Raw genomic sequence first — 17,711 nt, forward strand, 5'->3', positions numbered from 1 at the left:
TAAATTATATCATATGACTTATCATTATCTACCGCCTATATACTTCTGAGAAAAGCTAAGCAAATTTGTGGAGACAAGAACGTCCCTGGGTGAACCCGCGGCTGAGAAGAATGAATTGGGTTGAATGTTTCAAGGTGGCTTCTGGATTTTTGTAGCACACCGACTCCTTAAAGCAACTTGCTCATGACTGACGGGGAGACTAATGGGACGGTAATTTGATGCTATTGATTTATCACCCCTTTTGGAAAATCGAACTACATTTGCAAGTTTCCAAGCTTCTAAGTAATTAGGCCCGATTCTAATGACTTATTAAATACAACTGCTAATGGATTACTCAACTCATCTCTACATTCTTTTAATATTCTAGCATATACCTCGTCTGGACCAGGCGATTTATGAGGCTTCAGTTTGTTAATTTCTTTAAGCACATCGTTACTAGTAATATTGATATTCATCAACATATTTTCTATACTGTCATTATATACCTTATGAACTTCTGGAAACTGTGCTAGGTTTTCATTTGTGAATACAGAGCGAAAATGACTATTTAACGTACTACACATTTCTAACTCATCATCAGTCATTTCTCCTGTCGTAGTTTTAAGGGGACCTATTGTATCTCTAACCTTTGATTTATACAGTTGATAAAAAGCTTTGGGGTTATTTCTCTTTCGATTCGTTTGCTACCTGATTTCATAATTTCTCTTTTGCTTTCCCACTTCTGTTTTACCTGTCTTGTTAGGTTCTGATAGCAACCAAGTAAGTGATTTTCGCCTTTCTTAACTTTTCTATATACTCCTTTCTTTTTCCCTAGAAGATCTAAGAGTCTATTATTCATCCATTTTGGTTGATTCCGTATCGATCTGAATTTTCTTTTAGGGATGTGTTTATTTTGGGCATTATTGATTGTCCCAATAAATTGTTCATAAGTAGCTGCTAAATTAAATTCGGGGTTATCCCGTCCTAAGTTGACAGTTTCCAGAGGTGTGGGGGGGATTAATCTTTTGACCATTGGGTCATCCCTTAGGTCTCTCCTTAAGCTACCGTAATTAGCCTTCCTAAAATCCGGGATCAAGGCCGAATTTTCCTTCTTCCTGCCATCCCATATTATGTTAAAATATATGGCTTTATGATCACTGTTTCCTAGTTCGTCTCCAATCCCCTTTTATAGCCGCCAGGTACCGTGTGCTGATTGGGAACCAGCGTTGAATGCGTCAAGGAAGCTCTTTTGGATGTGGAGCTTGGTAGTCTTTCTGAGGTGGTTCTTGATCTGTTGCACGCTTGCTGGAACTTGAATGTATACACTTCTAGAACGCGTGGCTGCCTTGGCTGCTTCGTCTGCCATGTCATTTCCCCGATCCCTACATGACTGGGAATCCAGTGTAAGACGACTGGGCGATTTTGTCTTTGGAAGTCCTGTAGCTGTGCGAGGATCGAGGTTATGATGTGGACGTTGTCTCTTGGTTGACTGTGTTGCAGCGCCTGCATGACCGATTTCGAGTCCGTGTGAATTATGATGGACTTGTTGTGTTGTGTTGCAGCGTGTTGTAGGGCCTTTGAGATTGCTACCAACTCTGTTTGTAGGGTGGCTTGGGTAGGAGTCTGATTTTGGCTGTTTTGAATCTCGTGGGGAAGTGTCCTGTTGCTAGTGAAGCGTTAAAGATCTGTGTAAGTTGTTTTATCAGTGTTGTGGGTATGTTTTGAAGGACGGTTTTGTTTATCTGACTTAGTCCAGGTGCTTTATTTTTAAAACTGGTTGTTATGTTTGTTATGTCTTTTGTGGTGATTGGCGCGGTTAATGTGTCTGCACTGTTTAGTATGTTGAGGTCTATTGTTCTTGGTGGTTGCCATTTCTCTGTGTTTAGTGTAAGGTGTGTTGTTACCATCTGTTCTGTTACTCTACAGTAGTTTCTGTTTTCTTCTGTGATTTTATATATGTTGCACCAGAAATTTCTGAAAATCAGTTCTTTGTCTACAGATTCTGTAGCCTTTACCCCGTTGTTATCTATAAGATGGCTGTTATCTATGGAGTTAGTGCCCATTAGGTTTTTTATTTTACTCCAGAAGAGTTTTGGGTTGTGATAATCGGCCTCTGTGTTTGTGATTAGCTGGTTCCATTTGTCGTTGTGTGATTGTTTGCATATTTCTTTCAGCTCTTCCTTTAGGTTTCTGAAGAGAGTTATTGTTTCTTGGTTCCAGCCGTGTGTATTTGTGTGTTCTAGTATGTTATCAGTCTTGCCTGGATTATCTTCTGTTCGTGTGTTAATTGTGCGTAGGGTAGTGTGCGGTAAGTTGTTTTGGGGGTGTTGTTTTCCATGGCTGTGGTGACATTAGTGTACCATGTTTCCAGGGCTATGTCAATGTCTGCTGTGTTTTTGTTGTGTAGATGTATTTGTTGGTTTGTTTTGAATTGCTCTTAAAACCCTCCCAGTTTGCTCTGTTGAAAGAGAATCTAGGGATGGAGGTGATTTGTATTGGTGATGTTGATAGTGTGATGATTATGGGCAGGTGATCGCTAGTGGTGGTTGGTCCAGGTTTCATGTGTGTATTCAAATGATGGTGTCTTTGGTCAGAACTATATCCGGCTTCCCGGTGTTTCCTGCAGCTGTGTAGGTTTCGAAATCTGGGCCCAGGTGTGTTGATGTTGCCGTTTTCTAATAGGTCGTGTATTATCTTCCCCTTGGTTTTTTCTGTGTCCGAGTACTATGTGTCTCGTGTTTAAGTCTCCTATAAAATATGCTGGTGTGTTACGTCACATTAGTTTTAGTAAGACACCAGTCGGGAATGTTTGTCGTCGGCAAGGTAAATATGTTGTTCTAATTGCTATTGGGCCTTTAGTTGTGTTGATTTCGACTGCTAAGAAGTTGGTTTGGAAGTTGTCTATGAGTTTGTATTTGATGTTTCTTTTGATGGCTATTGCTGCTTCGTCGCTAAACTTCGTGTGTGTTCAGTTGATGTGTGATAGTTGGAGAGTTTTATTTTGTCATTGTTTTTCGTCCGTGTGAGTTTATGAGAATTATGTCTGGGTCTATATTGTTGTATATGTTTGTTAGTTCTGTTTTTCTTGTATGTGTCCAGGCCAGGACGTTGTGTTGTTATTTTCAGTGTTCTGTTTTGCGTAATCGTGGGTCGCGGGAACTTGGTGCGTGTTGTTTGGTTGCTCGGGTCTTCCAGGGAGAATTGTAGTGGTTCTCTCCCTACAACAGCGTAGCCGTATCCCATAGCAACGGAATTCAACCACCGGCGAGGTCTCACTGGGGCCACCTGCGATGCTTGCATCCGGGTTTACTCGGCAGCCGTGCTCAGTCTCTGTGTCATTGATATTCATTCTAATTCTACGTTCCTGAATATAACACCTCCTTCGAGAACTCCTCGCTGTCCAGCTCTCTCATTCAACCTGAGGCAACATGCAACACTCCTCTAACGAAGCTCTGCATGCTGCTACTCACCCAACGTCTTCTGGGAGCAAGCTTTCACCACACGGCATTCCAGTACCAGACTGTTTTGTATATATATTTTTAAATAAGAAAACCACCACCTAGAGTTTCATCCATCCCATCCTGAGAGGCAGAGAAACGACACATAACGTAAATCAACACACAGGACTTCTGAAAAACGTAACTATATGAAGGAGGAAACAGATCATTCTAGTCTTCAATCAGCGCCACTAAAGTACTAGCCCACATTTGAGGGTAGCCTTTACCAGTCGGTAGCTACAGACAAACAGAAATACATCGCCCTGACCTGTTCCTCGCCCAGCTAGAAGTCGCCATACAAGTTGCAGAAGCTGGTCACCAACCCTCCAGCTGACAACAATTCGCCGCTCTACGAGATGCTCTCAAAGGCGTTACCAGCGCCGCCTCGCCGCCTAGTCTCCCGTGAGAACTTGCCTGGCTTCCCGGCAATCCAACGCCCGTACGTCTTTGGGATGAGATGCGAAGACTGAACTCCGCCACACGCGAAAAGCCCGACACTATCCTACGCCAGTTTACACTCAGAAGCTCCCCGTGCTCGTCTCGTCCCTTCCGGCATACGAATTCCTCACTACTCTCGGCGATCTATGCAGCCATGCAGACAGAGTATTCCACGAATACACTGTTGTGCCATGCCGCCGCAAGTTCATCTGTGTTTAGTGGTCATACCCACTTAGCCCCCGGTTTTGTCAACCTGATCAACGCCCTCAGAGAAGTAGCATTCACCAGACAAGCAGACATCGTGGACTCGTTGCAAACTTTGAACTGCAGGATGGACACTATTGAACAGCTCTTGCCTCCGTGCCTTCTTTCTCCTGTTCTGCCCCACGTATATCCTGTGTCCCACCGACCCTACAATCCTGTCCTGCCCTCAGACCCCGCCGCCAAATTCAGCACACAACAACAAAAAATTTCAACCTTCCTGTTGGTACCATCAACGTTTTGTTGAAGCTAATTTTCGTGAGGCTCCCCTGGTAACCATATCATGCTAAACATCAACGGAGACTGGTAGATGCCATAACCTCTGACACTATGAAGCAGCACACATCACACGCTCCATTTGACCTTGACCACTTCTAATTCTAAGTGCCTGTCACGATCTACTATGGGCGGTTTCTGCATTCAAGGCTACTGCCCCACGCCAGCCTTCCCACTGCCCTGAACATATCTAATCCTGCAGGTTCTCCCGAAGGCCCACATCCGTTCATTACACCGCGAGCATCACGCCCAGCAACATTTCTGTATACCTCTTTTATCTTCAGGTACTGCTCCTGATGACCCCTGCAGCCAGCCCTAATGAATCTAGATACTCCCACCCAGCTCCCCCTGCACCTGCCGCGAGGAAGCACTCACAACCTGCCTGCACAACTTAGTCCACACAACCCTCCTCTTCTGTTTCTCCCATACAGATCCTGTGCCTCCAGACAGAGTCGTCTCCTGCAGCGGCTAACTGATCCACACCCCTGCCCGTTGTTCTCATGGGATACAACCCTGTCAGACAACAGTTCCTGTAGCGCCTGGAGGGGAGGGGAGTATTGTGAGGATCTCCTCACAACAGTGTAGCTGTATCCCATAGCAACGGAATCAACACCAGCGAGGCCTCACGGGGGTCGCCACCGTGCGATACTTTCCCAGCATCTGACAAGTCAGCTGCATTCCAATGCGACAGTATCCAAGCAACCGGCGAGTTTCAAATAGTCGCCACCTGCGATGCTTTCTGTGATCCGGGTTTATCGGCAGCCGCATATAAGCTCCTGCCTTGCCATTGATGGCCCGCCCCACCCTCATGTCTTAGTCATGCCACCTCCTTTCTGAGCAAACTCCTCATGCTGTCCAGCTCTCATCTCAACCTGAGGCTATAACACGCAACACCTCTAACGAAGCTCCAGCACGCTACTCACCCAACGTGTCTCTGAGCAGCCACCAGCTGACGCATCTCCAGCACCAGACTGTTTTGTATATACATATTTTGTTAAGAGTTCATCACTTAGTAGAGTTGTATCCCATCCCATCCTGAGTGCTGGGACACAACGACACATAACGTAACCTGCAACACATGGTGACCCCTGAAAACGTGCACCACACAGGATGAAGGAGGAACAGATCACTCTCCAGTCTCTAATCACAGCATTGAAGGACTGGCTTATCCACATTGGAGGCAGCCCATCAGCTCTACAGCTACAGCAGACAGTCAGAAGCCACATCGGCCCTGACCTGTTCCCTGCCCACAGAAGTCGCAGCCAAGCTGCAGGTCAATACCTCAACTTCCGAAAGGCTGACAACAAATTCGGGTTGCCCACGAGATGTTTTCAAAGGTGTTACCAGCGGCCCACACCAGCTTCCCGTGAGAACTATCTGGCTTCTCCTCAAGTAACTCAATGCATCGTTCCTTGGGATGAGATGAAGACTGAACAGCCACACAAACAGGCTTCCCACACTCATCCTACGCCAGCCTACACCCAGAAGCTCCCCAGAAGTTTGTCCTGTCCTCTCGGCATTGACCTCTACTACCTCGGCGATCTGTGTTACGGCAGACAGAAAACGACGAATACATCACAGCCATGCTGCTGCAAAACCATTCAGGTGGTCACACTCTATCACTTAGCCCCGGTTTTGTCAACTCCGATCAACGCCCCTGGGAGAAGTGGTATTCTAACCAGACAAGCAGACATCAGGGACCGCCGTAAACTTTGAACCGCAGGATGGGATACCATTGAACAGTGCTCTGCTCCTCCGCGCCTGCTTCTTCCTGTTCGCCCCACGCACTGCGGGTCCCACTGACCCTACACTCTGTCCTGCCCTCTAGACCCCGCCGCCAGTCTCTGTCAACAAAAATCAACCTCTGTTGGTACCATCAATCGCTTTGGTTAGTTGACGCCAGATGTCTTGCAACTACATGAAGCAACATCACGGAGACTTAGGATGCCATAACCTCCGGTACCAGAAGCAGCACATCACACGTCCCATTTGACCTTGACCACTTCACTCCTGCTACCCGTCACGATCTACGGCGGTTTCTCAGAATGGAAGGTACCATCTCTAATTGAAATACCATCCTGTAATCTCCTCCGCCAGTCTATCCACCATTGCCACTTAGAGCATCACCTGCCCACAACATTTCAGATATTCTCTTTTATCTTCAGGTACCTATCAGTTCCTGACACCCTGCAGCCAGCCCAATCTAGGATATTCCCACCCAGCTCCCTCTGCACTTGCTGTGAGGGTTCATAACCTTGCCTGCATAACCTCCTTCTCTATCCATGCAGTCTCCTTCACTTCTCCCATAGATCTGTGCTTCCAGACAGAGCCTGCCCCTGTAGCCAACTGATCACCTCTTGCCCGTTATGTTCTCTCATGTGGGATATGTCCCGCCGCACAAGTCTCCTGCAAGTCTGGAGGGGAGGGGAGTAATAGGTGATCTTCCTACAACAGCGGGAAGCTGCATCCCAGGAAGTAACGGAAATTCAAACCAACGAGCAGAGGTTCTGAGTGGGGGGGGGCCACCGCGATACTCTTCCTTACATCTGACAAGCCTAGCTGCATTCCAATGCGACAGCATCCAAGCAACCGGCGAGTTTCTCACGGGGGTCGCTTAATTGCGATGCTTTGTGTCCGGTTTACTTCCGGCAGCTGTGCATATAAGCTCTCAGTCCTGTCATTGATATTCATTCTAATTCTACGTTCCTGAATACCACCCTTTTGAGCAGCCTCGCTGTCCAGCTCTGTTCCAATTTGGAGTACAGCGCAACATCTCCTCTAACGAAGCTCCAGCACGCTACTCACCCAACGTCTTCTGAGCAAGCTTCTCACCAGGCCGGATTCAGAGGGTGTGCGGGCAGCTGCCCAGGGCCTCCACATATTACATCTGACCTGGACTTAAAGAAGCCTATACATGCATTCTTGACAGAACCATTATTTGAGTAGAGGTTTATCTGATTAATAATGCAAAGAATCATCTCTCTGTAATAACTAATAATATATTCTTTTCTGTGAAGTCTCTTGAAAATTTTGACATGTGCGGTAGTAGCTACCTCGGGTGGATGGGACCAAGTGCAAGATGTTTCTACGCCAGACCTGCGGAGGTGATCTCTGAACAGAAGCAGCAGCCAAGAAGTTATGTTACAGCCTGGATGAGATGTCGACGTCTTCTTTCTCCTTCGGTCGGCTTTGCTCTGCCTCAGGGAACGAGAGCTTCTGCCCTAATGCCGACAACTGCTGCTGATATTGACTATGAAACTACAGTCGCTGAATGCCGCATAGATTCTGGCTCAACTAATTCAACACAGAGATCGCTATATGTATTAGGATATTTAATATTAAGGTAATAAAATGGCTGCGAAGGTGTGGCCATTGGGGAAGCTAGAGGCCACGTTAAAAAAAAAAAAAAAAAAAGCTATATCAGGGCTGGTCGACTTGAAACCACATGAATGACTCCAGTCATGTCTCACTTTTGTGTGTGTGTGTGTGTGTGTGTGTTGGGAATTTGTACACTATCAATAAATATACAGTTAATTAAAAATTTCTCAATGTTCTAATTTCCTCAATATAACTGCATATGGCTTCAAAATTCTCCAAAGAAGTGTTCAAATTTCAAAATTTTCCCGGGGGGCTTACAGCGCCCCCCGGAACTCCCAGATGTTTAGGCTCGCTTCACTCGCCACCCCACCCTCTTGGGTAGTTATAATGAGGGGGGCCTCCACAAAGAGGCTGCCCATGGGCCTCCACAGGTCTAAATCCGGCACTGCTCACCACACGGCATCTCCAGCACCAGAATGTTTTGTATATAATATATTTTATATACGAAAACCGCCTCCTAGAGTTTCCACCCATCCCATCCTGAGTGCTAGACAAAACAACACAAAACGTAACCCAACAGAGTCTCTGTCTCTCTGCCTTCAGTCCTGTTCTTATTTTCTTTAATTTTGATAGGTCTACTACGCTCTCGATTTTATTATGTTTGCTGCTTATTTTTCCTCCACGTACTAGTGTTTCTATGAGTCCCTCTTCTACCCTGTTGTCTTCGTATGTGTATTTGGTTGTTCCTTCTTGAATATCTTTTAACAGTCTCTCATTTGTTACTGTTGGCTGGGAGTTGACTGAGCAAAACCTGATTCCTATGCTACCTCCGACGTAAAGTGGCAAAGTCATTTGCCACTCTACTTCATTATCATCATCATCATCTCCGGCGTCGGTTGGCCGTTGACCAGTGGTGTTCTCTCTACGTGGTCTTGCTGATATTGACTTCGCTGATTGGTCGGTTGTGTTCTCTAGGGTCTCGTAGTGTGTTGTGGTTAGTTGGGAGTGGGTTGTTTCCCTTGCAGTCTCTGCTCCTGTGCAATCTTTTTGCTGTGTTATTTTATCTTCCCTTTCTTTGCTGGTGATTCATAGACTGTTTTCGGTTATTTTTTTTAAAATGTCTGCTGATGGGGCATTGTCTGGGAAGTTTACCTGTGGTAGGTTGTTCGCTGCAAACATTTCTCTGATAGTTTTTCCGAATGTTCCCGGGTTAGCCACGTTGTTTATGTGGGCATGTATCAGTGTGGCTCGTATGGTGAAGGGTAGACCTTCACTTAGCTTCGGGTAAGTGTTTTCTGCGTTGGCTTTATCTTTGTTTTTTCTATCACTTTAGAGGTGGTGTCATTGAAACTTTGTTATTGCAGCATAGGTTTTGGTTGGGTCAGTTTCTATATGTTTGTTCGATTTTTCCTTTTCCTTCACGTCTTTGATGACGTCCTTTCTTACTGGGCATCGTGCTGCCAAAGTGCGGTGAGGTCCTTTGCAGTTCAGACATTTTGAATTTTCTTTGTCGTTACACTCCCTGAATGTGTGCCCTTCAGCCCCACATTCCGAGCAGAACTTCTCGTCTTTATTAGGGCAATTGGCTGATACATGGTTATATTGACAACATATCCAGCAAGGTGTTATGGGATAGAAATTTTCTTTTTCGATTTGGTCTTTTGAAAGGTGGTAGTGGGAGATGCAAATGCCATTTTCTAGTGCCTTCTGGGCCATGTTCTAATTCTTGTGATATATCAATTGGTGAAATGTTGGTAATGGTCTTATCCAGTCTCTTGATAACAATTGACTTCTTAGCTCTAAGCTGTGGTGGGATGGCTATTTCAAAGTTATCTCTTTTTAGTGTGTCTATCGATTCAGTCGATAACATGAGATCGACGTCCTTTTCTTCTATGCAAAGAACTATGTAAGAGTCCTTTGCTTCTATTAGAGCGGCGAATTTGATTCCTAGGCGTGCGCATAGAATTGTGCCTAACTCCTCTTTTCTTTTTTCGGATACTCCTCCCCGAAGGGAGTGCACCCGAATCCTGTTACCCGTAGTCCTGGTCATTGCTGCGTCGTTCTCGTTATCATCCGTCCGGAAAGGTGTGTTTGTATGTATGTCTGTGTGTGTGTGTGTGTGTATTGGTGAGCGTCTCCCGGTGGCCCCGTAAGGCGAACCTACTATCCTAGTGTTAAAGCTGCTCGCTTATGTGAGGCGCGAGCCAAGTGTACCTAATTTGAGGGAGGGGAGGATGAGAGATAGCAACCCCCTCCCTGGGTGGTACCCGCACGATCACGGTTACCCAGGAAGGCTCGGCGGTGGTATAGGCTCCGGCCCCCTTTCCTTTTCACAAACTCCTGGGAGGGAGGTGAAAACTTACAGGGAGGACCTGAGGACGGATACACCTCTGAGGGTGCAGGTCCCCGGCCAGAGCGAAAAGAGGAAAGACTGAGTGGAAGGGAAAGACCCCAAACCACGTCAGGACCGACAGCCGACAGCAGCCCTCCAGCAGGAGTGTGGGTCACTCACACTACCAGTGGGGAGTTCTGCTGCCTCTGGCAGTCCAGAGCGCTCGTGGGGGATATCTGGTTTCGATGTGCTCTAGTAGGGGCGATCAGGCTTGGAGTGGTGGTCTAATGCCGTAACAGGCGGGTCGCCATCAACAGGTTTCCAGTGATGGTCGGTTACCAATGATGTTACAGCTACTGGAGGCTGGTTGGCTTTGGCAGTGAAGGGTCTTGAGAGAGGTCCGATCACGGCGAAGGCTGGTTGGCGAATGTGAATACCATAGTGAATGATTGCGGCTTGAAATACATACATACATAAAAGCTAGTGACAGTGGGGAAAGAGGCTCAGGGGAAGGATAAGAGAGGATAGAAGTGAATTTTAGAAGGAGAGACTAGGTGCAGTGGCTAAACACCGCTTGCGTGAGGGGGTAGGCAATGTGCCCGGTAGGTGTAACAATCACAATCAGGACAAGGCAGAGGGAGGGCGGGAGCAGGACCGGGCAAGCAAAGGGCCAACGCGGGTGCTCTGGTTATCGTCTTAGCTTAGGCAGTGTTGGCAAAGCGGAGGAAGAACCGCCCCGCCACGGTGGCGGCGCAAGCCGAGAAGCGCAGGTGGATGGACGCACAGGCAACACACGATCAAAGTAACAGAGAAGGTGAAAAAATGGAAATGTAGCTAGTCGTAGGGTTTTTTGGAGAAAGATGAAGGTAAAGTCTTTGAGCTATGTCAAAGAGGAACGGAGCGAGTTGGAGGAAGGGTTTTGAATCTTTGAGCTTGAAATGTCAAATTATTCGTAGTAAGGAAGGATGAGCGTATCGTAGGAGAGTTTTTAGTAATAGCAGGAGACAGATTTGAGCTTTTTGTCAAATTGTGAACGGAGATGAGAATGAGATATAGGTTGATTGGTTTCAGTCTTGAGTTAGGTCGATTTCGTTGAGAGTGGCTGTCACAGAGGTTGGGTATGTTTGATTTGGTTCTGGAGAGTTGTAGTATCATGAAAGGCTTTGTCTGGCAGGGGGTTGTGTTTGGAGATTGGTTGTGGGGGAGGGGAGTTTGTATTAGGGGATTGGTTGGGGGTGGCGGTGGTATATTGATTTGAGTTGAATTAGAATTGCTTAAGGGGTTGGTGTGTGTGTGTGTGTGTGTGTGTGCAGTGTGTGTGTCAATATAGTAAGGGAGAGGGGGGAAGGGGAGGATAATTGTTAGTAAAGTCGGGTATGGTGAGTTGTTGGGAGGAGGGTGGAGGAGAGGGGGGGCTTTGGAGGTTGTTAGGTTAATTTATAGTATGGTAGGATTTCTTAGGGTAATATGATTTGTGTGACTAATGAATAGTTGTTAGAAAGGTCGGGTATATTAAGTTTTTATTTTGGGAAGATTGTAGGAGTTGATTAGTGGTTGGATAAGTTGAGTTAATTATTTTTTTTTTTTTTTGAGGGATTGTGAGTAAGATTGGGTGTGTTAAGTTTTTCTTTTGGGAGGATTGTAGGTTTTATTAGTGGTTGGCAGAGTTGGGTTATTATTGCTTTCTTTCTTTTTCCTTTTGGCTTGTAAAGGTCTTCTGCAATTTGCGTGGAGGGCTTTTGCAGGTATTGTGCATTCCTGGTCCCATTCTTGAGGGAGAGGGCTTGTGTACAGGTACTATGCACCCCTCCCCGACCTTATTGGCTAAGGGAGGCGTCCACGTCATATGTGTTAGTATGGGATAGGTAAGTTAGGTATTTGTTTTGGGAGGAATGGTAGGGTGTGGTTAGTGAATGGTTGAATGGTTATTTTTTATTTTGGGTGGGATTGCTAGTAAAGGCTGGGTATGTTAGGTTTTTATTTTGGGGGGATTGTTAGGGTTTTTTCTTTTCCTTTTTTGGGGGTGGGGGGGTGTTAGTGCAGGTTGAGTGAGTTAGTGCTCTTTTAGACTAGACTAGTATTGGGGATTGCTGGCCACTTCGCCTTTAGGCTATTTCGGCCGGAGCTGATGTCTTCTTTCTTCTTCTTGAGGTTTCTTCTTCTAATCTTGGTCTTCTTTCTTGCTACAACTAATCTGATGTTCTTGTTTCTTCTTTTCTTGTTATTCTTGTGTTCTTCTTGTTCTTGGTATTTTGGTTTCTTCTTTCTTCTTGTTGTTTTATTTGGGATGAATTATGGTATGAGTGAGTGATATGATAGTGAGTTACTGACAGACCAGATGAAATGGCCGGTCAGGTGACTAGTTTCTCTGTGATTTGACTTTTTGTTTTGTTTTATTGTCTTTTGTAGCCCGTGTCTTTTTGTTTGAATATGTGTTGGTAGGTGTCAGTTTTACTTGGTATATGTGCGTGTTGTATGTAATGGAAAGGTTTGTGATATGTTTCTCATGTTGTATGTTTAAATTTTTGTTTTATTCATTTTTATTTGCTTTAGGGCATGGTTACATACATATTATAAATATAAAAAGAGTTCATGCGTGTGTCATTCACAACATGCCGATAAGACGGGTCTCCTTGAGGAAGATTATTACAGCGTCACTTATGGTGACATCATCTTGCAATATATTGGGTACAGTCAGCACGAAGCCTCGCTCGGCAGCTAGCATCACCAGCTGCCGGCGTTCTGGTTCGTACTGGCTGCACTCCGTCAGAATGTGTCGGATAGAAAGAATTTTGTTGCACGTGGCACAGATAGGTGGAAAGGAGTTGTCTAAATAGGCTTTTAGGTGGGTCAAATGGGTACAGTTCAACCTTAGTCTGGCGAGAACCACCTCTTCCCTCCTATTCTTTCTGTATGCTGAAAGCCAGTTTCCTATGTTAGTCTTCCAGTTGTTGTGAAGATCTAACCTCGTCCAATCAAGTTGCCACTTCCCTGTTGTATATGTCTTCCCCAAGGAGAGACACGACTGACGCTCCCAGGGTACATTGGTTGTCTCCCTGAGACCCACAGTCGCTTTTGCTAGTTTGTCTGCCTGTTCATTGCCCCGAATGTTACAATGCCCAGGCACCCATATCAGCACAATATTCTTGGCACACTCATGTAGTTTATTAATAATGTTGCCCTGTATCTCATTGCTGGTAGTATCACCACCTTGAATTGCTTTAAGAGCTGACATGGAATCTGAAATGACAGCAACATCATTGACATCGCTTGTTATTGCAATGTCAATGGCTCTACTTATTGCAAACATCTCTGCAGTGAATATGGTTGTATGCCGCGGCAGGCGGGAGCTCCACTCCCCGTCTCTGCTCCAGATACCGGCTCCAACGTTGTCGTCAGTTCTGGACCCGTCTGTGTACACGTGAGTATAGGCGCTATATCCTTCCAGAAATTGATAGAAAAGTTGTTTCAGGAGCTCAGGATGAAGGTCATTCTTCCCTCCTGGAAGCCACGATGTTTCCACATGGAAGTTGGAGTTCTCCCATGGCGGACACAACGGTGGAACGTATCTATCAACGTCTTCGAAATGGATACCAGCACCCTGGCACAAGGTCTGGAGGCGGACAACCGAGGACGGGAACCTACGCAGTGCTCTTAGTTGTTGTTGTTCAGATTGTCGGACCGTAGTCCGACACGGGCCTTTGCCTATAGGCGGCCCGTTTGGTGGTTCCGGCTGGAGCTCCAGGAGCAGCCAGACCGGATTGGGATTGGAGGTGGTCCCACCTGCAGATTGGAAGGATACTGCAGATTGCAAGTGTCAGCGGACCCCCGATCAGTGGACGCTTACCACCAACCCCCACTCTTGGACGTGGTCAGTTTCGGAGTGGCGCGCCCCCCGAACTGGGGTCCGCACTTGCTGGGAGAGGATACTTTCTAAGCTATCTGGGTGGTGGGTATCGTGTGATGACCCGGAGTAGGTGGTGAATGTGGTCTGTTTGGGCCTTTCGGGTTAGAGTGGCCGCTGGTGTTGTGTGTGTTTCTTGGGAGATTTGAGTTCTGTTTCGGAGGCTTTGTGTGACTTCGCAGTCGAGGAGATAGTGTTCAAGTGGGTTGTCTGCTGGCTCCTGACAGTAGGTACATTCCATGACGTCATTTCCGATCATCTGCCAGGAGCACTTGTACCCTAGTCGTAGTCGATGAAGGCTGACTTGGGTTTGTCTTGGTGTTTTCTTGTCAGCGAAAGGTGGTTCCCCTTTTTGTGGCCGCCAGGTACCATTTGGCTGATTGGGAACTAGCGTTGAATGCGTGAAGGAAGCTCTTTTTGATGTGGAGCTTGCTAGTCTTTCTGAGGTGATTCTTGATCTGTTGCACGCTTGCTGGAACTTGGATGTGTACGCTACTAGAAGTGCTCTTAGGTAGGTATTGGGGATTACTGGCCACTTCGCCGTTAGGCTATTTCGGCCGAAGCTGTTTGTTTGTAGAGTCATTTTCTTTGGACTTCTTCCTTTTCTTGTTTCTTCTTTTACTTTTCAATTTCCATTCTTCTTCTTGGTCTTGTTCTGGAATATTCTCATACACGTCTATAAACGGTATTAATGATAGTGTTATAAAATCGGGTTTAATTTTGACTTCTTTTTTTTCCGTGGTCTTCTTGGGGTCTTGATTTATATTTGTTGTGGTCTTGTTCGGGTCTTGATTGGTCTTTTCTTCAGATTTCACTACAAGGAGAGCCTCCTTGTAGCTCAGTCTTTCCTTACTTCGCAGCTTGGCCACCCTGCACTCCTCCCTCCAATTGGGACACTCCCGGTCGGAGGAGGAGTGAGGGCCACCACAAGCTGCGCACTTCTTGGCGGCCGCCGAGCAGTTGGTGTCCTGGTGCCCGGGTGTCCCGCAACTGGAACACACCTCCCGAGCACGACACTTCCGCGCCAGATGGCCGTACCTCTGGCATTTGTAGCATCTTGTAGGCCTTCGTTGATACGGTCTTACTGGGATCTTCTCCCATCCCAGCAAAACGGTGCTTGGTAGTTTCTTTGGGTAGCCAACCAGTGCAGCTGTACTGGTCAGCTTCCGAACTATTGAGAGCTGGTCTCCAATCAGCTCGGCCAGTTCTTCTTTTTCTAGATGTTCAATTTCTGTGTGGGAGATGACTCCCAAAACCAATTTGTCTTCTATGCAGGCTTCAACTTGGATCTGGATCCCGTTGATTTCTCTTAGGTTTTCTAGTTGTTGGGCCTCTCCCCATTCCGCGAAGGTGACGATAAGGTCACCGCTGTCTCTGCGGACGACCCTTGTCACCCCCGTGATTCCTGAGGAGTCAAAAAACTTCCTCAGGACAAGGAGGTTCAGTTGCTTGCGCGAAGGGCGCTTGACTGGATACAGTCTGACGACCTTCGCCTGGTTACAGGTGAACATTGTCTGGTTCACGTGGTACCTCGGGAGCAGAAAGATCCTACCTCGCCGAGGTTCAGTTCTCAAGTGATGCTCTTAGTTGTTGTTGTTGAGATTGTCGGACCGTAGTCCGACACGGGCCTTTGCCTATAGGCGGCCCGTTTGGTGGTTCCGGCTGGAGCTCCAGGAGCAGCCAGACCGGATTGGGATTGGAGGTGGTCCCACCTGCAGATTGGAAGGATACTGCAGATTGCAAGTGTCAGCGGACCCCCGATCAGTGGACGCTTACCACCAACCCCCACTCTTGGACGTGGTCAGTTTCGGAGTGGCGCGCCCCCCGAACTGGGGTCCGCACTTGCTGGGAGAGGATACTTTCTAAGCTATCTGGGTGGTGGGTATCGTGTGATGACCCGGAGAAGGTGGTGAATGTGGTTTGTTTGGGCCTTTCGGGTTAGAGTGGCCGCTGGTGTTGTGTGTGCTTCTTGGGAGATTTGAGTTCTGTTTCGGAGGCTTTGTGTGACTTCGCAGTCGAGGAGATAGTGTTCAAGTGGGTTGGCTGCTGGCTCCTGACAGTAGGTGCATTCCATGACGTCATTTCCGATCATCTGCCAGGAGCACTTGTACCCTAGTCGTAGTCGATGAAGGCTGACTTGGGTTTGTCTTGGTGTTTTCTTGTCAGCGAAAGGTGGTTCCCCTTTTGTAGCCGCCAGGTACCATTTGGCTGATTGGGAACCAGCGTTGAATGCGTGAAGGAAGCTCTTTTTGATGTGGAGCTTGCTAGTCTTTCTGAGGTGATTCTTGATCTGTTGCACGCTTGCTGGAACTTGGATGTGTACGCTACTAGAACGTGTAGCTGCCTTGGCTGCTTCGTCTGCCACGTCGTTTCCTCCGATCCCTACATGACTGGGAATCCAGTGTAAGACGACTGGGCGGTTTTGGCTTTGGAATTCCTGTAGCTGTGCGAGGATCGAGGTAATGATGTGGACGTTGTCTCTTGGTTGACTGTGTTGCAGCGCCTGCATGGCCGATTTCGAGTCCGTGTGAATTATGATGGACTTGTTGTGTTGTGTTACAGCGTGTTGTAGGGCCTTTGAGATTGCTACCAGCTCTGTTTGTAGGGTGCAGTCGTCATTGGAAAGTCTCCATCGGAGGGTCTGACCTTGGGTGTAGAAGGCCGCTCCGGATCTATGATATTTTGGGTCCACCGAGCCGTCTGTGAAGTATGATGCTGCATCAGCCGGTGTCTCGGTGGCTATGGCTTCGAGAGTTATTTTTTGGAGGCCCTCCTTCTGGAGGTTGGCCTTACTATCGCCTATGTCGGTAATTTTGAATGTGGCTGGTGGAGGGCTCCATGGTGGAAGAACAACGTAACCATTGTCTCGTGTGTCTTGGTTGTTATTGACGAGTGTTTCTGCTTGCAGGTGTCGGATGACCTCGCTTGCCTCGTGCGACCAGGTGGCCCCTCGCACTCTGTGGTCGAGGTGGAGGGAGGCACTGATTCGAATTTTGGCAACTGTGGGCTTGTCTGCTCTACAGATTTTGGCGAGCAGACCGGAAGTGAGCGGCGCTGCTGATTGGCTGAGGTGAAGGCGGTAACTGGCCAATCACCGCGCAGTCCGAGGCGAGGCTTGGTCTGTGGAACTTGCCGCTGGTTGGCTGGTAAGCGGACGGCAAGTGACAAATCGGCAGTTGTAGGGGAGAGTATCCACTACAATCACAATGCTACTCTATTAATATTAATAACCTAGTATAGGTTTCAAATCCCGTAGTTTAATATTTAAAAGAAATATTATTCATTCTACTACGCAAACAATAAGAATGAAGGTAAATTAAATAAATGCCCTGTAGGAGAGACGGTAACTCCCTGTATATTTTAATTATTGCAATTAATTCAGAGAAAAAATAGTGTTTTCACAATTAAACGCTATCCTCTAAATCTTCGTAATCACGTTTCTTGCCGAACAAGGGCCAGACGGAGGGTCACACGAGTCTTTTCATGAAAAGGCTGGAGGTGAAATATTGTCCATTCTGAAAAAAAATTCGATAAATAACTTTTGTGGTCGCTTCTACGTAAAATATAATCAAATACTATCGAATTTTATTTACACGCATTGGAATGTAGTAAATCTACGGTAACCTCACATTTAAAAAGTTTAAAAATTATACTCTGGAAGAATTATCAACCAAACTTTTACATAATTTCCTTCTTATCTGGTATA

At 46.7% G+C, this 17,711-nt stretch overlaps 1 protein-coding gene across 1 annotated transcript in view; it reads right to left on the bottom strand.

The window, feature by feature from the left end:
- Positions 1–5,261, bottom strand: part of LOC121875410 (uncharacterized threonine-rich GPI-anchored glycoprotein PJ4664.02-like) — a 33,691-nt gene extending 28,430 nt beyond the window's left edge. The window contains exon 1 of the mRNA XM_042379962.1: positions 5,079–5,261. Within this exon, the coding sequence (XP_042235896.1) occupies positions 5,079–5,261 (183 nt within the window). The remainder of the gene's footprint in view (positions 1–5,078) is intronic.
- Between the last annotated feature and the right edge of the window lie 12,450 nt (positions 5,262–17,711).

Source organism: Homarus americanus, unplaced genomic scaffold, assembly GCF_018991925.1.
Source record: "Homarus americanus isolate GMGI-L3 unplaced genomic scaffold, GMGI_Hamer_2.0 scaffold27433, whole genome shotgun sequence".
In the NCBI taxonomy this organism is placed as follows: domain Eukaryota; kingdom Metazoa; phylum Arthropoda; class Malacostraca; order Decapoda; family Nephropidae; genus Homarus; species Homarus americanus.